The following is a 27,527-nucleotide window of genomic DNA, read 5'->3' as shown; positions in this document are numbered from 1 at the left end:
GCCAGCAGCCGTTTTGACAAAACACCAGTATTTTGTGATAATATAAATAATTGCATAAACTACCCACCAATTTATGTCTAAAGAGATTATCAAACTTAAAAGTTGCTTTCTATTAAATAAAATATAATAATAATTCCAATATTTATAAATCAGAGAAAAAGAAATAAGAAATTCAAATTTATCAATTGCAATTCAAAAGAAATTCAATTTTTCATGTTATGAAGGTATATTCCATTTCTAAGTTGTTGAGCATTCAAAGCACAAAAAAAAGGAAGAAGGGAGTAGACAAATTGTAGATAAATCTAATATCATAGCCAAAATTTAAGGAGTAAAACTAGCCGATAATTACCAAATTTAAAGACATATAGCTTTAGTTTTATTGAAGGATATACTATAGGTCCTTTGCCTGCTGGGGCAAAGATAAGGACAATTGTCTTTAGAGAGGATGGAAGGGTTCGTTTGGCTAGTGTAATAAAACTTTTTGAAGGGTACACGAGAGACCTCTAAAAAAGTTAGTGCTACTTTTGTCAATTAAAAATTTGTAAACACAAATTTGGTGGGCGGTATGTTAACGCATGAACAAATTGTTATTGTACACATATGTTATTATTTACTTTATTTTTGTTCTTTTAATAAGGGCACTCACACGACAGACAAGAATGACACATCTACACGGAAAACAAACACTTTGAGCCCTGAAGATGATCTCAGTAAAGATCGAAACGTTGGCACGATGAAGAAAATGTTTTTCTAAAACCTACGTCTCACAAGACCGCATCTCACGATCTCCGAATAATCATCAAGTAACGGTCGCTAAACACCACACATTTTTTTTTAAAAGAAGGTTTAAAGGTGCAATAAATAAACTATTTAATGTAGTACGGAGTATAGTGTCAAATAGCCTAATAAAATTGTACTTAGAATTATCTGTGTTACGTGGATTCCTTAGATAACTGAATGAAAAATGAATTGTCAATATTTCTTGTTTATCGGCTTATCGAGTTTGTTTTGATATAATAATATACAAACGTTCTACTTCATGTAATTTGCATAAGGTTTAGTTTTTCAATTTAAAAAAAGTATACGCCTTTTGTATTTTTTATTTTATTTAAATAAGCTGTGATTGATTTGAAAACATTAAGTTTTAATTGGTATTCTCATATTTTTGAAAATATGTAGAGCTGAAACACATTTCTTTAGTATTTGTTGAACCTTTCTACGCCATAATTTTCTAAAAAACAAACAAACAATTCAATGGCTTTAATCTCAAATATCTTCATTATGGCAGGTACAGCACTTAATATGTAGTTCAAATGACGGGCGATACTGGTTAACCACTACGTTTATTTCCGATTTCCAAATAAATGCGTGAAAAAGGTGCCCATGAGGGTAGTTTAAGGGTATTTTTAAAAAATTAAGAAGCAGATCAATTTCATCGAATTGGAACTGACTTGATTTTAGATGGGTGCTTTAAATAAGTTGTAATTGATTTGAAGCTATTAATTTTTAATAAGTATTTCTCATAGTTCACAAAATATAGAGCTGAAATTCATTTCTGTAACGTTTTTTGAAGCTTTTTACGCCTTCATGTTTTTAAAAACTAGACCAATTTCATTAATCTCGAATATCTTCATTATGGGAGGTACAAAACTTGCAATATGTAATTCAGATGAAAGTATTCATATTAATTAATCTGTAGCAGCTGAATAGTGCTCTGACCTTAACCTCAATGTGAAGAGGTGTAAAAAAGTATAGCAAAAGTATTCATATACTTTGTTTAAAAAAANTTATTTATAAAGAGAGGATCATTATTCAAACTTTCAAAACTACAAAGAAGGCAAAAAAATTATAGTTTCAAAAATTTTAAATTGTAGTTAAGTTATTTTAAAGCCAAGATATAATTTGGCTGGTTAGGGATGCTACACGTTTATTCTGTATAATGTTTGTTTATTTGTTTGTTTTTCATTATACTTTTGTTTATTTCCCTGTGGATCTAAAGAAAACTCCTGCTGTCTAGTACAAGCTTTGCTTTTTGAAAGCAGGCAGGTATGTACCAAAATATTATTTTTTGTTGTAAATTTATATGTAATGTACATTCTTGCAAATAAAGATTTTTTTCGAGGGTTCGCAACAGGAGAGGTCATATAAACCCACAGGGTGCCGGTGTTTTTGAAAAAGCTCATTTGTAAGAATGTCAGGTTCGAATGCAGGGCCGCTGGTTTCGAACCCTGGACCTTTACCTTACAGTGATGAGCGCCGTGTCAACGCCTAAACCGTTGCGGCCACCGAAGCCCCCCCTTTATACAATTATTATTTATACTATTATGCACGGTGATTCACGAATGTTGTCAGGTGTTATTAGGTCGAAAAAAATTAGACACCTCCTAATAAAGATTTATTATTATTTAGAAAAACTGGGAGAGCGAAATGGTTCAGTAAACGATCAAATCGTATTGTACATTAGAATATAATGAGATACAATGTAATGCCATTTTACAGATTAATATTTAAAAACATGACGAAATTATCAATTTCATCGAAGTAGATTCCAGACATCAGCTTATATTTATATAAGATCAACTTTGCACATGTATGTACTACATACACATAAGGTCAGAATTGAACTTACCGCCTACTCTGCTGTTTTGGCTGACCAGGGTCTTATCCATAAGAAGTTAAACCTAGTAACCTAATTGAGGATTGATGAGGTACTCAATATTTCACCATCGGCCTTCTCAACTACACATTTACGCTTTTAAATACATGCAATCACAAAAAAGAGGTGAAGAAAGTACTTGTTGATGCAATGAGACGTGAGCTGCGAATAAAAAAAACTGTTTCACCAAAAATCGGAACAGGTCAAAATACTCACTGTAATACAAGCACAACTCTCATATCAATTAGCTTTCTTGCTCGCTCTCTATACGGAGCCAAGGAATGACATCCTTCAATTAAACGGAGCGAGAAACTAGACATTTATGGTTCGTGGCCTTAAGTAGTTACCTCGTATCAGTATAACTTATATTACTTGGACTGAAGTACTTTATGTGTACTTACGCCAGGGTGTTTTTCAAAAAGGGTTAACTCTCCTCTGGCTTTTCTATAATAAGTTTCACGCCAGATCCAGGATGTGTACTTAATTCTTCTCTTTTCCCAATTCTCGTGTTATCTAGAGTGTTCAACTCATTTATACATCTTTTTCTGGGAGTTACTTAGCACATATCACATCATTAACCGCCTCTCGATGACAATATACAGGACTCCAGGAATGCTTTCCAGCAAGGCCGTGCCCAGGATGGTGACTTGTTGGCGAAATCAGACTGACTTTTTTCTCAAGATTCTTTCTTTCCAGTTTTTTAAGTTTTCTTTGGAAAAATTTTTTTTTTTTTGGGGGGGAATATGCATAAGCAAATGGTTAATACATATTTTTTGGGGGATTGAAAAAATAAGGCACAAAGAGAACATTTACTCATCTGAAAGTTTTCAATATTTATTTACACGAATTTTAAATCGCTAATTCACTACATAATAACTTTCACAACCCACATTTAGTTGTACAAAATAATAATTTCATTACAAAATCTTTTTATTTACACATTTTTACATAGTAATTTTATTTTTAAATCGTAATCATTTTTTGATGATTCAAGGAGAGGAAGAGTACATTATATTTTCCTAAGGTGTTCTTACTCACCACGCTATCTTAATATTTTATATTATAAATATAATTTTATTTACAAGAATTTGCAGATATAGGCAATAGACAAATACATCGTGGACATGTAAAAATATTAGTATTTTTTATCAAGGACAAATTGAACGAAATTTTTTGTCTTAAGACATAAAAGATCTGTTTGTACATATGATTTGATTGTTTGATTATCACATTCTGCAAATGAACGAAAGAACAACAAATATACATAATTATAACTGATCAACAAGCAAAATCTACAGCTTATCGAGCTTATTATTTATTCCATAATTTTTAAAATTAAAAATTAAAATCTCAAACCTCCTATTTTATCGTTATGTATAAATTGTTTGAATGGACATGCGGAAAATAAATTCGCTGGTGGAGTAAAATTTTTGTTTTTAAATTTGTAAGTGGTAAATAAAAATCCTAATCTTTTAATGGTGTAGGAGGCAATCTTTTTAAAACAAATTCATTATTTTTCTGACAAAAACAAAGGGGAAATTTAATCTTTAGATGTCTACATTTTTTCATAAAGAACGACAACGTTTTTAATGATATTTAATTATAGTGCATTGTAAAATAAATATTTAGTTACTATTGACTATTGCCATATTAATGTATTTATTATTCTTTGGAATAATGTTTACTAGTTGATTTTAAAAAAATCCTAGTGTATGTCCTACTTTTATTTATTTTTTTGTTATTCCTGAAAGCAAGTAACTAATAGGACAAATTAGAAGTTAATAACTGTACCTAAAACAAAACGAAATTTATGAGTTATTAGTGGCATTTGTGCTGTAATTAAATCATCGCAATTGAATTGATCGTTAAAATTACGGCCCTACGGTTAATTACGGGACGTGATATGACACAGGTTAAATAAATTCAATTTCTAGCTATATCATTCATCGTAAATATTAATTTTCGTTTTTATTACTAGCTTGGTCATTTGTTAAGACTGTCAATTTTAGTTATGATTCGACACTTTTTTTGGATAGTACAGTAAGGAGTCCCGCTAGGCCGAACTGATCGGAACGACCTCTGTTCAGACATGCCGAATAATACAAAAGAAAATCAACAATCCAAGTTAGTTGATATACTATCAGTAAAAGTGGAAAAATATGAATTTGCAATGTTAAGTCGGATAATAAGTGCTGAACTTCAATACAAATAGAACCTACCTATGGAAGTATTGGGTTGTCCGGAAAATAATGCAGGATTTTAAGTTTTCATTAAAAAAAATCTATATAAAATATTCTGTTTACGTTTACAGGATTACTCATTTGTGTGAATGTCAACACTTATTAATCCTCTTCCAAATGATATTGTTTGTTTACCTCTGTAGCATTCCGCTACTTGGAAATAATTCAGTCATCCTTATAATGTNGTATGGGAAATTATTTTGATTAAAGAACATTGCTTTAAAGTAACTAGTTTCTTTTTTTTTGTTTAATACCAAAATCCTGCATTATTTTCCGGACAACCCAATAACTATCGCCAATTCTATGGACGCTAGCAGTTAATGATCTAACCACAGAGCTATACCATACCATAGGGTATGTGCAGTTGACCTGGTAATCATCATAAACTATTAATTTGATACACACTGTCGAATCCAATGCAAAATCCCCTATATTTTATAGAAAGGTGGTTTAAGAAAATGGGTAAAATACTCCTCATAACCTTCGTAAGGAGAAGGAAGCTAAACTTAAAGACTCCCAATTTAAAAGAAGAAGCTATAACCTATTCTAAAGAAACTATGAACCTCGGTACAACCATTGACCATAGGCGCAAGTGGAGAAGTCGTATAGACATACTGGCCACAGATTGTGAAGCACTGGGAATAGACAAAGATTGCATATAGGTTATACATCCAACGATCCTGGTCACATATAGAGCTTTATCTTGATGACCAAAAACAAACTGAGTTCAAGAATTAGTGATTCTTACCTAAACTGGAGTGATGCATACTCTACAACAGCAATCATCACTCGATTTACAACCCTTTCAAGTTCGTGTGCAAAAGTTGGCTTTCGAACGTGCCAACAGGCTCCTGAGATAAAAATAAATAAAACCAAATTGGAGGAGTCATAATGAAACTCTGAGATACTTAATATAAATGAAATGGTGTTTACAAGTAGTACCTGGAAAAATGGGAAAAAACTTAACTTTGATCGACCTTTCCAAGAGGTCGTGTATTTGGTTGAAAGGCAACCTCAAGTTTCAGGATGAAAGATAAAACAGGGAGTAGGTGTAGTGATAAAAGGGTCGAATCACATCCTAGAAAACGAGCAAAATTCCTGGTCTGTTTCCAACTATCTTGCAAGTTGGGGTCCATGCAATCCGACTCTGTGCAGAGGAGTTGGTAAAGAACAAAATCAAATGTACAAGGATTTACATTTTTTCGGGCTAGACACTAAACGCGTATGCTTTTAGATTAAAACTAGTCTGAGAATGTCTATGTTGCCCAATTGTCCTAAGAAAGCATAGCAAAGTTACCTTGAGGTGAGTTCTCTCACACTGGACACTCTCACTCAGAACCCCCGCACCAGAGAGTGTGCTAAAGTTGCAGCTGTTAAAATGGCCTGGGGAAAAAAATCAAGCATTGGACAAAAGCGCCAGGTATAAGGAAAGATAGGAAATGCATTTTCTCAAAATGAAGGCAAAGTAATTCCCTCAGTAAGCAAGATTTGATGAAAATTATAAGCTACTGCGCTATTAACTACCATCTTTGAAACCAGAGACATCGGCATATACTTTTTGTGAATGTAAGTAACTGGCACCTATAGTTAACTTAGCTAAGGCAATCACACACCAAAATAGGTGCACAGATAAAGAGGAACCGAGGAAAGTGCTTAGTTCTGTGGGGAAAACACACTTTCTACGTTATGGTCATCCGGTAAAGTATCCATCCATACTATAAATAGGCCGTAGTGGAGAAAAGGTTGATATTCTTGCTTAAACCCAAAAACGCTGGAAGTTTTAAAAGAACAGGACTTGATTGATAGGGTAGTTCAGTACTTTCTGATCATTTTGCATCTATACTTGCCGTTTTGGTCTGGCGCATGCGTTTTAGCTTCTCCTTCTTGGTTTTTAACAATTGTACTTAAAGACCACCATTGAAGACAGACCAGAACAACGATGATAGCCAGGATTAAATACGAGGAATCGGCAGTAAATGTAGCAAAACTACAGTAATTTAACTATCCTTTTAAATCTGTTAAATAAAAAAATCAGATCAAAACATTTTATATCCGCGTGTTCGGATTAGTGGGACTTAACTGTATTTTGAATTGACTTCTTTGGATTCGTCTTAAAAAATTATTTAGATGGTTGATACTAAAAATAATCAAGTGCAATATTGTTTTAATGAATTTGTAATGCCGTATTTATTTTTGATGTAAACGGAATTTCTACTAGCATTATTGATTGTATTATTTTATAGGATTATAGATTCTAATTTCAACTTAAGACAAAACAAAAACTCTTGATCGCTCTTACATATTAAATAAAATGTCTTCTGTGTAATTGGAATTGAATTGTCAACACTAAACGGAATAAATACATTTTGTATCCATTTTTTACACACATACTTTGTAAACTAGTTTCAAAATATATATTATTTTATTACAATTTCTCTCCATATTTTACACTTTATAAAGGTTTTTTTTTAAATCTCCACTTATTGGACATGGTTTGGCTTTAGGATTAAACGTCCCTGTAGTTTCTGCACTCTGGGATCGGTTGGCTCCAGGTCCCATCCGATTTGCAGACAGGTTTCGCCTCGAGCCTCGTTACGAATCCCGCGTGGCAGGTCACTTTCAATCTGTCTCCCGGCTCGTAGGTAAATTTCAAAGGGATTATCCTCCCGTTCGCCGGCTCTCCCGGGTAGTCACAATGCGCTCTACCTGAAAGAACAAAACATAACAGATGTAGAAAACTGCATAAATAGAGAAATATAGGTGTATAAATAAATGTAAGTGTGGATCGCCCAATAACAGTGGACCTAGTGCCCATTCCACAAGAGAAATACACTAAAAGGCAAAATATGCCTGGATTAAAACTTCTTTTATAGTCAAATCTTGCAATTTAAAACAATCTATAATAAGTTTTATTGTGCTTTATTTCAATGCTGCACAATATAAAAACTACTTTTGACAACTACGCTCAATAACTTTCAAACAATGTAGAAACGACACCACAACAAAACTAATTTAACTTTATCCACTTAATGGACTAATATATACAGTTATCCACCGCCAGGCTGTCTAGAAAGACCACCCCTGCTTCAGCCATACTCGCAGAAGTAATTTTACAGAAGTTTCAAGGGAATACATGACAAGGTAACATTAATCATGTAGACATACGACAGCAGAAATCAATAAAAACATAGCCGGGTATTAACATAATTATCACTGCATAAACTTGCTTGGGACAAAATTGAAATTAAGCTTGGCCTAAGAAAAAGTCAACATAAAATCCTAAAGTGGATAAACGAAATGGTCAAAACGTTGTCAAAATGAAAATAAAATAAAATTTGGATAGACCCTTTAAAACTCCGAAATTAGAGCTGCTCTTATGATGAAGATTATGACATTAGACAACCTCGTGAGGTATTGATGTCTGTTCACGGAACATGCTCACTACTTAGCAAGCTGTTACTAACGAAGATATTTTTGATGATTATGATGATGATGGATACTAGGAAGTTAGGGTTTTTTGTTCCCCAAGAACTGCAGTCTTCTGACTTATTCTACTTGCCTAGTTCCTTAGTTCAGTGCAATTGAGTTCCTTCTCCTAAGGAATTCTACTTCCTTTCTCTGGTTTCCTTTGTATCCCAGGTTATGCCTTCATTGAGCACACATTCGAAGACATGTGTTTCATCCTCATCAATGCACCACCCAAAAATGCGAACAACGTCGAATTGGCCCAGTTTTTGTAAATGTTTTCTCTAATGGCAGTGATCGTTAAATAGGCCTATCACTCCTGTGGATATGATCCTCTCTCAAATTCTATAACTGTAGCAGGAAGTTTGCCAGTCTTGGTGAGGTTTGTTTTCACATTAGCTTACGGTATTTAGCAACTCTAGAATTAATCCGCTAATCCTTTTGTCTTTTTTTAATCCATTCTAAGATGAAGGATTCTAGGTTTGATATTGTTACCCCAAGAATAGGTTCAGGGAGTGTATGATTTTCTTACATGCTAATGATTTAATGCTGCTTGGCTGTCCGATCTTATGAGGATATTTTTGTCGGTTTATCCTCCTAAGATTTTCTAAGGCGCAAGAGTTGATTGCAAGTATTTGAACTTGAAAGACTGAGGTGTACTTTTTCGACGATTCGTGTCTAAAAACACGCGTGTTCGTTTCAATAAAGTGATAACATTATTGATGTTTAAAGGTAAAAATAGCTCGCAGCTGCGAACAAAAGCCGAATAAGAGACAAGCAAAACAAATCAAAGTATAGAAATAAATGAACTTTTTGCATACGTTATTGAAGCGTGTTATGATTTCAGGGTTAGATGGATTGTATATTTGGTAGATTTAATATAGTTATGTTAGTTAATATGTTTCAGTACGGATAGAATGGAACCAGAGAAACTAAAGGAAATCATCCAAAACAACGGTCACACAGTATGTCCATTATCCGTGCCATATCTTACTATTAATTCCTTAACCAACTTATATGCCTAACCGTAACTTATATAATTTTTCATCATCATCATCATCATCATCATGATCGTTTGTAATATAAACAGTTAATTTATTACATGTGATTGATCAATTAGAGTAACGTTACCTGTAACGGCGCGCTAGACCAATAATTCTGCCAGACACACAAGTCGTGCGGGTTTAGTATCACAGAATCCCATTAAACAGGAATTGGAAATTAAAAAGCCTTCAAATTTTTCATTTCTGAAATATAAGTTTTTTGAACATTTTGAGCTTATTCAACATGTTTTGATAACCAAATATTTTTAAATAAGAATTAAAGACACGCAACTTCGGATAAAATGAAACCACCCTAATTTTTATTATAGGACATAATGAGTTCGATGGCTTAACATTTCGAGCTTATTCAACATTTTTTGATAACTAAATATTTTTAAATAAGAATTAAAGACACGCAACTTAGGATAAAATGAAACAGCACCCTAATTTTTATTATAAGACATAATGAGTTCGATGGCTTATATTTTGGGCCTGTACAGAAATCCTGACCTAAGAAAAAGCCACCGTAAAAATATATTTCCAATTTCTAGGAAAACGTAAGCCGGTGATGGTTTGAAAGCAACGAAATTGGTAGAGAGGCATTACTGCAGTACACAGATCGATTTAAAATAGAACAGGGGTTAAGTGAGGTTAAAAATAACCAAAAATTTGACCTAGCAAAACTTCCTGGTCCCACACCTTCAATTATCCAACCTGAAATCAGGTAGTAGAACTCTGTAATGAAGAAATACTTCAAAATGACCTTAAAGGTGCATAAACTAATTTCAGACATCCAAGCAGCGCTTAAGGCATTACAACTCTCCACCTTCAACTAAAAGCCGGTGTGGGAATGCTTAAAATATCTCGAAATACTGGGAAAACACACGCAACTAAATAAATCCGATGTGGGCGCCGGGTCACGAGGGGCATCAGGGAACGAACAGAAAACTAGCAAAAGCGGCAGCAAATGGATGGAGGAAGAGAACGCACTTGATGAATTCGCCAGGTGTAAAAAAATCCAAAAACAAATCATCCCAACCAGGACAACAATACCCCTCTTAGTAGGCACGGGTGGAGGAAAATATAAATAATACCTGCCCATTTAGTTACTATTTTAAAAAAATGGAAAAACTGAGACTGAAGCTACCATTATTACCCTTAATCAGCAGAGACATGCGACCGTATCTTACGTGACTGCGATCCGTTAGCTCAAAAATTTACAGTCTCTTCGTGAAGGCGATATTAATGACTAGGGCTAAAGGCCTAGGGTGTGACAGATTTAAGGTTCGATCCTTTACGAAATTGCTTAAAATAGAAACTGTGTGTTCAGATTAGATGATGATGTCTACGCTTTTGTGAATAAGTAAGTTCAAAACAACCAAATATTTTTTTTAATGTCTCCACAAAGAAAACAAAAATCTACCACTCTTTCAGATTAGAAAAGCAGTATTTTAACTGGGCACTTCGCACTTAATTACCACGATAACAAAATGGAAAAAAAAGTGAGTCAGGAACGTGTCAACCCTACCACGAATCAGTAGAGACCAATCACTCCACAAAGTACGAGGAAGTACGAAGTATGATAAATGGACATACTGCAAACTTAGAAATATATAGCAGCCATTAATATCGAAAAAGGTTTATAAATACATAAATCAAAAACAGCTCCCACCAAAATAGCACTAGAACTGACTGAAACAATAAAAAACTACTAGACTTAATTCCTCAACACCAAATCACTTTTATAACCTAATAACCCCAGCATGAAGATATGGGTGTTTTTTGATAAATCCTCCTTTCCTTTTCATGAAATCTTCCTGAAGTAAGGTTTCGGACCAAAGAGAAAAGAGTATTTTAACTGGGCACTGCCCATTTAATTACCACGATAACAAAATGTGAAAAAAGTGAGTCAGGAACGTGTCAACCCTACCACCAATCAGTAGAGACCAATCACGCCACAAAGTACGAGGAAGTACGAAGTATGATAAATTGACATACTGCAAACTTAGAAATATATAACAGAACATTAATATCGAAAAAGGTTTATAAATACATAAATCAAAAACAGCTCGCACCAAAACAGCACAACTGACTGAAAAAAGAAAAAACTACCAGACTTAATTCCTCAACACCAAATCACTTTTATAACCTAATAACCCCAGTAAGAAGATATGGGTATTTTTTGATAAATCCTCCTTTCCTTTTCGTGAAATCTTCCTAAAGGTTTGGGACCAACACTCGACGCTTCCTCAGTTTTTGTCCTCTATATTGAAATTATTATATCACAAAATTTAACAAATCTCTGTTTATACAATATGTATTTAATGTTTTTGTTAAGTTCTGTAATATGATAATTTTAATATAGATGACAATAGAATGTGGCCGAGCCGAGTGTTGGCCCGAAAGCTTTCTTATGAAAATAAAAACTGGTGACAAAGTTGGTGAAAAATAACACATTTAAATTACATAACATTACATAATATTTAAAGATTTGACACATTCTGGGACGATTTCTTGGCAGTTGTATGCGAGAAGGAAAATGGGTTTAAAACACACCCATGTTTTACTATTATTCTATCTCAGTGCTACAGGACTCACAGTCATTTTTCAGCACACTGAAGTTGATCATTCTCATAAAATATCTTTATTAATATTATCAATATTTATTTTTTGAAAATACCTTCATCAAGGTTATTTTTTTATATATCAGAATTTACTATGTTTAGTAATTATTTATCCTCTCCCCTACTCAATACTAATTATGTGACAATACTGCTGCTTTGTCAAGGTTCTGCTAGAACATTGTCATTTTACATTTGTAAAATGTCGATTTCAGTTTTGATCGCTAGTATAAAATGATTCGATATCTGAAGTTTAGCTAAAATAAATCGGCAAGGAAACGTATTGCCTTTGTTACAACTATCAGTACGTTCAACGAGGGTTCTATGGATCATATGAAACAATAAAATCCTCCACAGAGAAAGACAAGTAACTCACAAATCATTCCGATGTATGTTGGAAATGTTCAAGCCAGAATAGGGACAAGCACCATTTTATTGGCTCCTTCATGGAACTTTCGCCTCTTCTTTAGAGTTTACCCTGAAACCTCAAGGAATAAGATGTCTAACGTACTGTGTAATCACAGCCACTAGAATTAATTTGCTAAAACTGTTAAGACAGGATTTTGAAAAAAAAATTAGGTTAAGGTTATGCTTAAAAAAAGGACATTTGCATTTTTGTGCACCTCCATCGGATTCGCATTCCTATTGGGAGTCATCTTGAACTTTGATATTAAAGTTTAAAAAAATTTGCCGGAGTTATAGTAAATGAATGGGAGAAAATTATGTTAAGGAAGAAAGGATCAAAAAGACATCAAAGCATTTGAACGAATTAAATCAAAACTGCATGAAAAAACCTGGGTCACAGGTCACGCAGAAATTGAGGGATATGAAGAGACGGGTGTCTGAGGAATTGAAAGGAACTGATGGCTGTTTTGAACAAACAACCCTTTCGTACCAAACATTCAAACTCAGGGCAACACCAAATTTACCAAATTTTCTAAAGCTTAGCTAATCCCATGAGTTTAGGGCGGATGCAGTGTTTTCCTTCAATGTTTCATCCGGTGTATTGGCAACACTGATTTTTTTTTGCGCCAATCTAAAAATCTCCATCTTGGAATCTTTTATCACCAACATGGCCCTTCATCCCATCAATGCATCTTGTAAGGATTATTATATTTGTCAAACATAAAATTTTTCTCAATTAATTATACACAATTTTTTTTCGAAATGAAAAAAAAGCCGAAAGTCGTGGGTTCGAATCCCGCCTGTGACATAAATTTTTCATTTCGAAAAAAGAAAAAAAATTGTGTATAATTAATTGAATATTTATATATTTAATAGAAGCTGATAAAATTTAGTATACAATTTTTCGTTCCAGTTTATAATTTAACCATTTCTTGCTCAAATTTTCTTCAAAGCAATGCCGATTTTAGCGATTTTATTTAAGGTTAGCAAGAAATCCCCTGAGGGTAAGCGCAGCATCGTTCTCTGTTTCTGCGTATGTATTGGCAACACTGGTTTATTTGGCACCAATATAAACTTACTATCTCTAAACATACGGGATTGCTTGCTAACTTTTTAACCAAATTGCTAATATTTGTCTTGCTCTAAGACAACATTGAGCCACAAAGGGTTAAAACGGAATCATTAAACATACATCCCTATAGTATTGACAGGAGTACTGCAAATGAAGACCAGGCAAAATAACGGTTCTTGTTCGGGTAAGAGCTACCACGACTTAAAAACAAACTGCATAAAAAATCCGAGTTAAAACTTTATTGAGTGATTTGGAAGACTTACAGATTGGAGCGGGATGAGACCAAACGCCTGCATCCGTGCATACGATGCTGCCTTCTCCGACGAGCGAGTGTCTCGATTCGCATGAGAACTGCACAACAGATCCCACAACGTATTCACCACCGTTTTCATCTTCGACAAGTCTCCCTTTGTCTGGAACTCTCGGCGCCGGACACCGGACAGCTATGGACAAAATTAAATATTTTTTTATTAGTCATTTTTCATCTGTGATTGGTATGAGGTCATTGAATTGTTTGTAAAAATCATCAAGACGTCTACAAATTGAAACTCTTGTTTTAGGAGGGCGTTTACTGTTTTGAATTTTACATGATTCTCCCGGAAGAAGGTGTTCGGTAGACCGTGAAATAGACGGCGGAGGAAATTGATTATTTCCGGTTGGCAGCTAATAGGATAAATTTTTTGGTGGTACTATTATAACTGGTGATGTACAACCCTACATACCCTTTTACATTACTATTCTTCAAAAGACTGATGAATAAAAACATCTAGTGTAATATTATATATTATTATTTATCATTATATCATTCGAACTCCGATCAAACTACATATTCTTCACTTCGTATAACTTAACATGCAACCATTTACTCTTTTAAAACGTTAAATTAATATTCAAATAACAGGATTTTCATATTTAACGTTAAATAAGATGTAACATGATAAGAAGAAGGTAACTAGAACACTTGGAAACTATTTAACAACACTGTGATAGTGGACCGCGGTGGCATAGTGGTTAGGGCATCCGACCTCCTATTTGTCACGCAAGTGGTTTCCTGAATTCGAATCCTGGCACAGCCTGAGATTTTTAATTATGAATAACAGGGAGAAAATATTGTAAAGATGTTTAACCCCTCGTCATTGTGCTTTCCACTTTGACGTTTGGTCTTGGTTGGTGATTTATTTGCAGTGCTCTATTTCTTCATTTCGCTTCTAAGCTGTAATTTTTAGTATTAATCCATTTATGTTTAGTGGCCTAATTGACTGAATTTCTTATTTCAATTAATTGTTCTTTTTATGTAAGGTCTTGGTTGAGATGAAAAAGTTAGCGTCACGAGCGGGATTCGAACCCATACAAGGTGGGGAGTTGGTGTGGATCGAAGTCACGATAGCTCAAGTGGTTAGAGCAGCGGCGTATTGAGCCGAAGGTCGTGTGTTCCCCTCTTGACACTAACTTTTTCATCTCAACCAATACTTTACATAAAAAGAATAATTAATTGAAATAAGTAATATTTAGCTTCTTTTTTCTGGAGATGACTATGGCCTTGTAGGCAATTTGCATTTACGATATTCTGGCACCACTTTTGAGCTATATTCCATGTTTCGACAAGTGCCTGCCAATTTTTTTATGACCAACAAACTGCTTGTATTTCCCATAAGCTACACCGCAAATCTAAATTCTATTCCGGTTTTTCTCGCCGTTTGATCCTTATAATTTTATTTCATATTTCTACAACCAAGTTATGATGTTATAGTGATTTAACGGTAACTAACTCTCTCTTTTTTTATGTTATTAATAGCCTTACAGTACCTCAGGGCCTCGCCAATTGTGGATAAACTAACAAATCTAACAAATACATATACAAAATAAGATGAATCATAATAGTCTGGTTAGTATTCACTCTATTTCAGAGTACTTGATATTCTTCGAAGTAATTGTGGATGTTCCTCCATTCGCGCTAATAAATACATTCATACACGAGACGGCGTTTACACTACCGTATAGTACTCGATATTCCTCGGGGTAATGAAGACAAGCTCCTCCATTCGCGCTAATAAATACATTCATACACGAGACTGCGTTTACACTACACCATAGTACTCCGTATTCCTCTGGGTAATGTGGATAAGCTCCTCCATTCGCGCTAATAAATACATTCATTCACGAGACTGCGTTTACACTACCTTATAATACTCGATATTCCTTGAGATAATTGGGGATAAACTCCTCCATTCGCGTTAATAAATACATTCATACACCAGACTGCGTTTACACTACCTTACAGTACTAGATACTCCTTGGGATAATTGGGGATAAGTTCCTCCATTCGCGCTAATATATACATTCATACACGAGACTGCATTTACACTACTATACAGTACTCGATATTTCTCGGGGTAATGTGGATAAACTCCTCCATTCGCGCTAATAAATACATTCATAAACGAGACTGCGCTTACACTACACTATGGTACTCGATATTCCTTGAGATAATTGGGGATCAGCTCCTCCATTCGCGCTAATAAATACATTCATACCCGAGACTGCATTTACGCTACCCTATATTACTCAATATTTCTCGGGGTAATGAAGAAAACATCCTCCATTCGCGCTAATAAATGCATCCATACACGAGACTGCGCTTACACTACACTATGGTACTCGATATTCCTTGAGATAATTGGGTATCAGCTCCTCCATTCGCGCTAATAAATACATTCATACACGAGACTGCGTTTACTCTACCTTATATTACTAGATATTCCTTGGGATAATTGGGGATATGCTTCTCCATTCGCGCTAATAAATACATTCATACACGAGACTGCGTTTACACTACACTATGGTAGTCGATATTGGGTTGATCGGGGATGATTCCCTTTATTCAGCTAATAAATTTCATCCCCTCATTCATTCACACTACTCGATGTTCTTCGGGATAATTGCGGATGAATCACTTCATTCACGCTAATAAATTACATACCACAATTCATTTACTAATCCTGTCATATTTGCCTCTAAGTGAGTTCATTTAAACGGTCAAGATTCCTCCGCCCGCCACAAATTCACGGAATAGTCCTCAAGCTCAATTTAGTGATCGAAAGTACTTCAAATTTGACTTTAACTTTATGTGCAGAAATGACTTTCCAAAATGAAGCCAACTACGGTTCAATGCTCTATTAGTTTTAGATACTAAATTAAAATAAAGTAAAGCAAAATTTTTTCTAATTTTCTAAAATAATTTTCTATATTTCGTAAATAAATATCGACTGACATTGTCAAATAATGCAATCAATATTTTAGATTTTATTTGACTGAAAATACCCTAGATATAATTTATTTTAATTTTTCAATTAATATCGTTTGAAGTTATCCCTTTATTTTTATGACGTTTTGATTGAGCTCATCTTTAAAATCCTATCTAAATCAAAATAATCTCTCAGCGTTTAGTAATAATATAGTAGAAAAAAATATAATAGGGTCGAATTTCATTTAATACGTTTTATATATTTTTCGTTCCAGGTTCGGATAGGAGGGCGAATGCAAATAAAGTTTCTAGACGAATGGTACATTACGCTTATCTAAAGGGGGACGCGATTACGGAATTTTCATTTGAAAAGCGCCCAGCGCACTCTCCAATTTCAGTCGGACCATCTCTTCCTATTAACTTTATAGGAGAATAAATGTTTCCCTCTTTTATTAAATTGAGGAATAAGAGTGATAAATCCTTTACGCAGAGCCAAGCTTCGCCCTAGCCTGAAAAATGACACTTCGGAGACAGAAGGCTAATGCTTATTTATGTTAAAACATTTCCAAATGTAGGTCTGCAAGTCTACTTGCGTTGGTTAAGAAAACTTAATAACAGAAAAACTACTAAACGGTTATGAATACGATACAAGAAATTCTTTAAAATTATGTCACTAAAGATAACACATAATTCTGTTTCTGTAACCATCTCTAAAAATCTTAAATGCTGCGTTGATAAAATAGGGCTAAATCCTTCAGGAAGTATATCACGCCTTATAAAATACATCCACGTCTTCATACGCTTAGGAAAGGTCGTTTAATAAAAACATAAAACAATACAGAGAAAATTGAAACTCTGCAGACGTTGTTGAAGACTTCATTCTCAATGGGATGATTCGGGGTTTCTATGTAATGAATGGAAACGAACTACGGACATATCAAAGGGACGAATATATCAAAACAATGTCGATTGACGTTCGTGTAGGCCTGCTTTTCTACTAGGGAGACATCAAAGAGACGTTTTATACCTATCAAAACGAGTTGAATTGTAAGAGATCCAACGACGGAAAACATTTACACTGAGTAATCTAACTGGGGAAATTTTCTACCAATTTTTTGCAGAATTCGACTAATATTACTAATTTAAAAGCATAAATATTAATTGCAAATATATGTAATAATGAAGTAAATATAATTATATTTGCACCAAATCAGAAATATCTACAAGTACAGGAAAATCGAGTTTATTGCGTGTAGTCATCATTATATGTAGTAAATCTTTATGTAAGGTATTGGTTGAGATAAAAAAGTCAGTGTCACGAGCGGGATTAGAACCCACGACCTTCGGCTAAATACGCCGCTGCTCTACCACTTGATCTATCGTGACTTCGACCCACTCCGACATCAACTTCCCATCTTAACCCACCTTTCGAATTTTCCCTCCTTTTTGCCAGCCGAAGGTCGTGGGTTCGAATCCCGCTCGTGCACTGGCTTTTTTTTCTTAACCAATACATTAAATTCACTAATTTCGTGGTCCACTTGACCAATTAATATATTATAAGTAATTAAGGTTTTTAGTTGAGATAAAAAATCTAGATACGCCGCTGCTCTACCACTTGAGCTATCGTGACCTCGATCCACTCGGACATCAACTTCCTATCTCAACCTCACCTTATGAGTTTCCCTCCTTTTCCGCTCGTGCCATTGACTTTTTTTCATCTCAACTAAGAACCTTAATTAATTATAATGATTTAATTGGTCAAGCGGACCACGAAATTAGTGAATTTAGACAATTGCGTTTACTTCTAAGATAAAAAACCTGTTGGGGAATAGTAAAAACATACTAAATTATACAAAATCATACCTGGACCAGTCTGATCACAGTCACACGGTTTTTTCATTCTTGGGTGGAGGTCACCCACCCCCAACTCCCTTGCACCACCGGTCCATTTCGTGTACCATCATAATAAGTGCTATCCCTTGGAATGGTCCTCAACTCGTGTGGGTTAAGTAGTAGTTATAATGTGTGGTGATTAGTGACCGTTAATCGATATTTATTTAGAAATCGTGAGATGCGGTCTGGTGAGATGTAGGTTTCAGAAAAACATTTTCTTTATCGTGCCAACGTTTCGATCTTTATTGAGATCATCTTCAGGGCTCCAAGTGTTTTTCTTCTGTGTAATTGTGCCATTCTTGCGTGTCGTGTCGAGAGTGCCTCTTACGCAAGAATGAAGTAGAAACTACCAAAACCTGACAAGGCGTCGGGTAGCATCGGGTAGCGTCGCGTAGCGTTGCAACGGGTATGTGTATTCCCCGCTTTAGAGCTGTTCTATCCCCCAGTTCTGTGCTCATAGCAAATTGGTGAGTCATAGTTGATCAAGGAGTTTGATTAGTAAGTCCGGTCTCAGTGGTTGAATTTCCTCTACGGTTACGTTGTACATCGCAAAACAATTTCTCCTGCAGGCAAATGTGGCACCAGAGTTTGTTAGTAGGTGTAGTGTTTCTTCTGCTTCTTTGTAGATGCCCAGTCATTCTCCAGTTCCTGTTAAGAATCGTGTAAGGAAGATTTTCCTGCTTCCTTTCATGCATTCTGTTGTTTCTTTCCTAACAAAGTTTGCTAAACGTTTCTTGGATTGTTTGTGTCCATGAGTGAATTCCACTGTTCCTTCGTTTCCATTTTATCCTTTTGTCTAAGATACTCATCGATAGTGAGAATCCCTAGGCCAAACACCAGATTATTCGTCATTCTCTGACGGTGATGATGATTTAATTAATTTATTGACACAAACATCTCAATTTAGTTTTGTACATTATGTTAGTATAGTAAGGTTGAATTGCGTTTTCTTTTCTTTTTTTAAATTAACCGATCTTATAGAAAACGTGCTGAATCGAACCGTAAATATCTTCATCTCTCAGAATCCATAAATAAACAGAAATACTGAGGTTAAAAGTGAATTATGAAAAATTGATACATGAGGACTTCACCAACCGAAAAACTCATTAGCTTAGGATTAAAAAAATGTTTACCCCCAGCATTCAAAGGTAATGTGCTTACCCTGAACTGAAAAAAACCAAGGCCAGGGAATGGAAGGCAGTCCAAACTAGCACCAAAATTGGTCAGACAACGAACGAAGGTTGGTTTTGTTTTAATAGTATTTGAACTAAAAAAATAATAGGGGAAATGTATAGAGGTAGATAGGTAATGTATAGAGAATAGCGATAATGGGGCAACGACTGTCAACAAGTCAACGACGGGAAAAAGCTGTCGGCATTTCGCCTGATTTTCCGTCTCGTGAGCATCCGAGGCCATCCTGGGTCGATCCGGATAGATACCTGGAAGGAGATTTGAAGCTGTAATGAGGAGGTCGATTTTCCTACCGTCCGGGGCGGGTCAGGAGGTGAGCTCAGTCCAGTACGCCCGAGGCGATATAATTTGGGCCGTAACAACACTGGATAATTGGAAAATGTATTTATTCAGAAACCAACAGGTCCTCAACTCAAAGAGCACAGTTAATGCACCCTGGCCATAAATGAAAACCTCCACGTGGACATCAAAACGAGTAGAAGCTGTACAAAGCCGCATTAACACACGATCGAAGCCTTAAATAAAGGCTTAAAAATCACGACAACGTACATTTAAAGATTGAAAATCTAAAATGACTAGTCAATCACGTCGTCACATGATTTATTTATTCATTGAAGTTATGACTCAAATGGTGCTCAAGAGGCCAGAAGTACCTATATGATATAATTCATATAATTTAGTCATTCTGTGCAAAGTACAGTATAAAGCAAAAGCAGGCTGATAAAATCCGATTTCAAACAATGCTAGAATGAAAATTAATAACCAAAAAAAAATTTTTTTAAATTAATTTTAGTGCCACAGAAAAACTTGTGAGAGCTAACGCAGAGTATGAGGTTTAATAAACAATTTTTCCGAATTTCCACACGCCCTCCTTTTTCTAAGATCAATGGAATAAAATAAACATTTAGGCAACCTTTCCAAAATACAGATTTAAGATGCTCATCCATACGGTTTTTTCTTTAAAAAAATCTCTCAAGGGAGAATCTTCCGGTTTGGCTGGAGCGTGCTCAGTATAATCAATTATTGGAAGAGGCCATCGTCTCGAAGATCTCGTAAACCCGGCAGATTCCGGCAGTATGCCTCTCGACTCAAGGAGGTCGGATGGCTATTAACCATGTTCTCTAGTACTTGGCTCAGGTAGACTGTCGGAGATATTGGCCGGTAACTTATTCCGGTAAAACCCCGTTCTTTATTTAAGCTGACTTGAGTTTAAAGGTTTTCTCAAACTGGGAAAAAATATTGCCCGTATCCTATTCATCCAGTTCCTGGGTTGAATCCGATCCACTTCATATTCCTCATGAATCAACTATAGCGATAGTCAATAAATTTTAGGATTATAAGAAAGTGAAGCTTTTTCATAAATCTGCATGGCAGGTCGCTGCATAGGAACAATTAGACTCTAGTGTTTATCCATTATATTTAGTAGTCTTATAACCAAATTATTTCTTTCAATTAATCGACCTTTTTATGCAAGTTTTTGGTTGAAATTAAAAGTCAGTGTCACGAGGGGGATTCGAACCCACTACCTTCGGCTCAATACGCCGCTGCTCTAACCATTTGAGCTATCGTGACTTCGTGATCACTTGATGAACTCCGGGATTTTGTCTTTGAGTGCATTTATCTATCTAAATAAATATTTGTTTTAATTAATTGTACTTTTAATTTAAGGTCTTGTTGAGATGAAAAAGTTAGTGGCACGAGCGGGATTCGAACCCACGACTTTCATCTAGCTCAAGTGGTTAGAACAGCTGCGTATTTAGCCAAAGGTCGTGTGTTCGAATCCCGCTCGTGGCACTTGCTTTTTCATCTCAACCAAGGTTTTATCGTAGATTAAAAGTATAATTAATTAAAATAATTAACACGGTCAATTATGATATCTAAGTACTGATAATCTTACTGTATTATCCCAATGGCCACTTTATTAGTTGCTGAGAATCGAATCCTGATTAAACAAAATTTGAAAATATGGCAAAAGAGTGTAAACTTCGAAAGATTGTAGGTAGAGATGAGGAGTTGGTGTACGATAGCTGAAGTGAATAGAGCAGCAGCGTATTAAGCTGAAGGTCGTGAGTTCGAATCCCGCTCGTTACACTAAATTTTTAGATAGGTTGAGTATGCCTGTCCGAATGTCTTGGTACTCAATGATCTCCATAAACGGAATTTTTTTAAAGAACATCTTTTTCGAAAATTTTTGAAACAACATTCGAACGTATGGCAATAAGAGGGAAAATTCGAACAGTTGAACGTTGAAATGAGGAGTTGGTTTCTGAGGGGATCGAAGTGACGATAGCTCAAGTGGATTAGAGCAGCTGCGTATTGAGCTGAAGGTCGTGAGTTCGAATCTCGCTCGTGTCACTAACTTTTTCATTTCAACCAAAAACCGTACATAAAAAGATTGATTAATTGAAATCTAGTGTTTATGTTTTTCAAACTCTGGGCAGGTTTTGTACAAATTGAAATCGTCATCATCAATGCTATTTTAAGTTTATTAATTTGTCTCTCATTATGGGCACAATTCTTCATTTTATCTTACAAAGAACTTATGTTTAACTGAATCATCATCATCATTTTTTTAATAAATAAGTTTGTTGGTTTGAAGCTTTTTTACAAGTCAGAAGTCAATTCTGGACCGCAGATATTTCGCAGAGATCAGTTTGGCCTCGAAAATGCATTTAATCTAAAAACTAGCAAGGGTTTTCTTTCATCAAAAACCCCAACATTCCATACGTGTGTACAACCACGATACAAAAAGGAAAAATGGTTTTTAGCTCTATGTTAGTGAAATGTGAACCATTGCTAATTTGTTGATTGTGTTTAATTTGTTGAAGTAGTTATAATTTTTATTTCATTATTGTGATTCTTATTCGTTAATGATTCCTGTCTCCGTTCACTTCGTGTTAGTGTTTTAATATTTTTTGTTTGTTTAGCCCTCCCTGCCAATGATGACTGTAGTCTCCTTTTTGAACTGCGAACTAAGCTTTTGCACTTAGTGATAGACTAGTGTATCTGTATCTATAATATCAAAGAAAGTGCACTATACTTAAAGCATAACAATTAATTAAGGTTTTTAGTTGAGATGAAAAAAAGTTAATGGCACGAGAGGGATTCGAACCCGCGACCTTCGGCTAGATACGCCGCTGCTCTACCATCTGAGCTATCGTGACCTCGATCCACTCGGACATCAACTCCCCATCTCAACCCCACCTTATAAGTTGAGATGGGGAGTTGATGTCCGAGTGGATCGAGGTTACGATAGCTCAGGTGGGAGAGCAGCGGCGTATCTAGCCGAAGGTCGTGGGTTCGAATCCCTCTCGTGCCATTAACTTTTTTTCATCTCAACTAAAAACCTTAATTAATTGTTATGTATTAATTGGTCAAGCGGACCATGAAAATAGTGAATTAATACTTAAAGCAGTTAAGCACTTTCAAAAGTGGCTGCACCATTTTAGGACTAACTGTTCGCACTCATATAAGATATGATCTGATGTCTTTGCTGATTTATGGTAATACTGGCAGGTGTCTGAGATTTTCCGTTTATGTTACTATGGTAATTAAATGACAGTGGACAGTATAGTGTCTTATTCTACTCCTGTCTGCTGACGGGTAATTTTTGCTTTTCTAGTTGAGATATCAAGAAAGACATTTGATTGTTTTGTACCTGGTGAATTCATCCTGTGTGTATTCTTCCTCTATCCATTTGCTCAGTTAATTGGGCGTGTTGGTTCTACTTGCTCTTGCTAGTTTGTCAGTATGATCAATGCTTTCAATCCCCTTGTGTCATGGCACCCACATTAGAGTTACTTGATTACGTTTTCCTAGTAGCTGGAGATAGATGGAAAAATCCAAGGCTTTATTGTTGCCTGTCTGAGAATCTGTGAATCTGTGCACCTTCCACTCTTTTTTTAAGTATTTCTTGTGTACAGAGTTGTATTGCATAAATCTTAGCCTGGGAAATGGCGTGGAGCTTGTTTTGCAAGATCAAATTGGGCCTTTAATCTCTGCTCACAAGCTCTGCTCCATTTTCGACAATTTTGTATTGTATAAGCCCTTTTATGAGTTACTTCGTTGTTTAAGCCCCTCGTATCACAGCAACTTCATCATCGAGGCCGAGTTTTCCCAGGAATATATTAAACATTCCAAAACCAGATTTGAGATAAAAGTGGAAGGTTGTAAAGACTTCAGTGCTGCTTGGTTGGAAAATATGTACAGCTATGCAACATTCAGTCTCTTTTTTAATATTTCTTGAAGAAAGAAGTCTACTGCATGAATGCTTAGTCTGGAAAATTTATGGTGTGAGGCCTGGAGGTTTCGCAAGACCAAAATTTAGTCCTCTAATTCCTGCCAACCCTTGTTCCCTTTTGGATCCAACTGTGTACTGTAATAATAGTCGGCCTCTGTACTAGCTGCCTTGCTTTCAATCCCCTCGTGTCACGGCTAATATATATCATATCAAAGTGACCAGTTTTCCTAGGAATTGGATATATGTTTTATAATTTTTAGGAGGCTTTTTCTTAATCCTTTTTTTAAAAATTTAGTTCCCTCTCATAGTAAGTTGTTTTGCAACGATCCGGATTTCGAGCCTTTTAGCTCATCATCAGGTTGAAGGACTTCTACAACCACGTCTCTCGACATGAATTGGAAAGTGAACCCGCTGATACCTCCGCCAACGCGACGTTCCAATTAGCAGCTGATTTTTTTAATGGCGCTCAATTTGAACGTGCGAAACGCAGAAATTATAACACAAATAAATATTATACTAGTAAATACTTAATATTATTAAATTACTATAAAAATAATAACAGTTAAAATAATTAGTTTAATTATTTGGATGTTTAATATTATTTATGTACATATTTAAAATGGGAGGTAGATCAAAATCTGTTATATTATTAATGCATTTATCACCATGTTCAATTTTACATTTTTTAATTTCAAATTTCTCAAACCAATCTAATTCTTTCCCTTTGTTGAAACTATGTAACACTCTTGTATTTAGATTTGAATTGAAATTATGTTTTGTTTCTTTTAGATGGTCCTTAAATTCCGAAAATTTGCTCGATTTAGGCAAGTGTTCTTTTACTTTTGCTTTTATTTCTCTACCGCTTTGTCATATATATTTAATATCACAATCATTACAACTGAGTTGGTAAACCCCGCTTTTTGCCAAGTTGTCTACTTTTTCTTTAGGGTTTGAGAGGATGTTTTTAAGTGAACCCGTACTTCTAAAAGCTATTCTAAAACCTTCTTGTTTAAAAATTTTACTAACTTTTTCCGATAATTCACCAATGTATGGCAAACAACGGAAACCTAATGATTCATTTGTGGTGAGGTGGCTGAATCCTATTTTTGATTCGTTTAAAGTTAATGTTTTTATTCTTATAACTAGCAACCTATCAATAAATATTTCTTGATACCTTATACTTCTTTGCTAAGGTTTTAATAGTTTTTAATTCTTTTTTATAGTTATCAGGTTTTAGGGGAAGTTTTTCTTAGGTCAGTATGTACTTCAATTTATTCTAGAAGACGATTTGCACTTTCATATGGAATCCTCTGGATGTATATATTTAACCCTAGTGAACTCAGGGATACTTCCGTACTAAAATTCAACAAGTATGCCTATGGTGATGTTAAGACATAATGTTTTGAATTTTAAAAGTTGATTTTGTGTAATCTTTTCCGGGGAATTAGCTGCCATTCCTTCATATATGGGCCGAGATAGCTCGTGTAATTATAGTCTATTTAAAAGTTTTGGAAATATTATTATTATTTTTTAATATTTTTTTACAACTGCATTCTTCGACGCAATAAGTAAAACGTATAACATTTAAATTGAAACAATAATAACAGTAGCATGAAAACTTGAACAGCTACCATCCAATACGATGAGCGAGATGGACTACATCGTAGGAGACCGATGCCAAGTGTTAAGGTTGTCGCGGGGCCGCTGACGTTTCAGTCTTCTGTTGGAATTGTTAGGTGGTGGATGACAGATTTTGACGAAAGGGTTCGGATGATGAAGTAGTTTGGAATGGAACGTTTTGTAGCGGGATTGGGCTAGCTCGGTAAGAAGAGGGACATTTAGGTCAGCATGGATGGTGTGATTGGATACATAGAAAGGGGCGTTGACTAAATTGAGGATTTTGGATTGCAGGGATTGGATTCGAATGAGGTTGGAACGCTTATCAGTCCGCAAAGTTCAAGTCAATAATAACAGTAAAACTTGAACAGCTATCATCCAATACGATGAGCGAGATGGACTACATCATAGGAGACCGATGTCAAGTGTTAGTGCCGCCGACGTTTCAGTTTTCTGTTGGAATTGTTAGGTGGTGGATGACAGATGTTGACGAAAGGGTTCGGATGATGTAGTTTGGAATGGAACGTTTTGTAGCGGGATTGGGCTAGCTCGGTAAGAAGAGGGACATTTAGGTCAGTATGGATGGTGTGATTGGATACATAGAAAGCGGCGTTGACTAAATTGAGGATTTTGGATTGCAGGGATTGGATTTGAATGAGGTTGGAACGCTTATCAGTCCGTAAAGTTCAAGTCCGTATGTTCAAATGGGGGCCAGGAGGGCAATCTAAAGTTTTCTTTTGTTTGTTAGTGAGAGTTTTGATCGTCTTTCGAGTAGTCGTTTAAGCATGAAAAATCGTATGTTACAGTCTGTGCGCTTAAGTCGTGTATGGGGGTTCCACTTCAGTCCAGGTCGAGTCCGAGGATCGTATGGTTCGCAATTGGGATGGGAACGTTGTTGAGGTTAGTGGGAGCGTTTTCTTGTTTAGGGTAAATATTATATTTGTTGATTTGGTTTCGTTGATGTTGATTCTCCACTTTCGGAGCCAGGATTCTAGAATTTGTAGGTAATTTTGGAAATTACAGGAAGCTGTCAGAGAATCTTTATCAGGAGTAAGAATTGCGGTATCATCGGCAAAGGTGAAGGTGATAGTGTTAGGTTGCGTAGGATAGGTCGGAGGTATAAATTGAGTAAAGGAAAGGAGCGAGCATGTTGCCCTTTGAGACACCTGCTAGAATAGGATGGATAGGAGAGAATGAATTTCTGTGAGATACTGGGAACTTAAATAGGTTGCTGGTAAGACGTTCTTGAGCTTCCACAGCAGCCCAGAGTGCCATACTCCGTCAAAGGCCTGGTGTATATCCAAGAACACACCCGAGCAATACTGCTTTTTTTCTCTAACTGAAATGTTATTTAAAAAACATTTTTTGTTCGTGTGGATGACTCGATTGTGCGTTCATAATAACTATTGAGGTAGTTTTTCGCTACATTTGGTGGTCAGTTTTATAGCAAGGATAGTAAAGTGATCAATTTCGATCGGTTTATCATGAATGAATCAGACCAATAGCTGCCAAATTTAATGTACGTCAAGTTAGTCCTAATGAAGTCAATATAATTTCAAAAATACCAAAAGATCGATCAATAAAATAGGGCATTGGTACAACAAGCTTGAATTCTTATTATTTGTTTCATGTAGTTCGACCTCTTGAATTGAAGTAATACAAAACTTGGGCAAAATCCACCATTACTGGGTGAATTATCCCTTAAACAACTGTCCAACTGGAATTGAAAGCATACATAACACGTTCGCACGCGCTCATTCTTGTTGTTAAGATAAACGCAATAAAAATACAAGTAGTATATGATTTTATGACAATGCTTTCATGTGCTTTTCATCGACGA

At 35.4% G+C, this 27,527-nt stretch overlaps 1 protein-coding gene across 1 annotated transcript in view; it reads right to left on the bottom strand.

Annotated features, from left to right (window-relative positions):
• Positions 1-5,155: 5,155 nt before the first annotated feature.
• Positions 5,156-27,527, bottom strand: part of LOC106668278 (locomotion-related protein Hikaru genki) — a 614,924-nt gene continuing 592,552 nt past the window's right edge. The window contains exons 11-12 of the mRNA XM_024224607.1: positions 13,766-13,945; positions 5,156-7,602 (exon numbers count right to left, since the gene is read on the bottom strand). Of these exons, the coding sequence (XP_024080375.1) occupies positions 7,403-7,602; positions 13,766-13,945 (380 nt within the window). The 3' untranslated portion in view covers positions 5,156-7,402. The remainder of the gene's footprint in view (positions 7,603-13,765; positions 13,946-27,527) is intronic.

The sequence above is a fragment of the Cimex lectularius genome, unplaced genomic scaffold (genome assembly GCF_000648675.2).
Source record: "Cimex lectularius strain Harlan isolate CLEC.00 unplaced genomic scaffold, Clec_2.1 scaffold71, whole genome shotgun sequence".
NCBI lineage: Eukaryota > Metazoa > Arthropoda > Insecta > Hemiptera > Cimicidae > Cimex > Cimex lectularius.
Note: the sequence above shows the minus strand (reverse complement) of the source record. Positions and strands in the feature narration are given on the sequence as shown.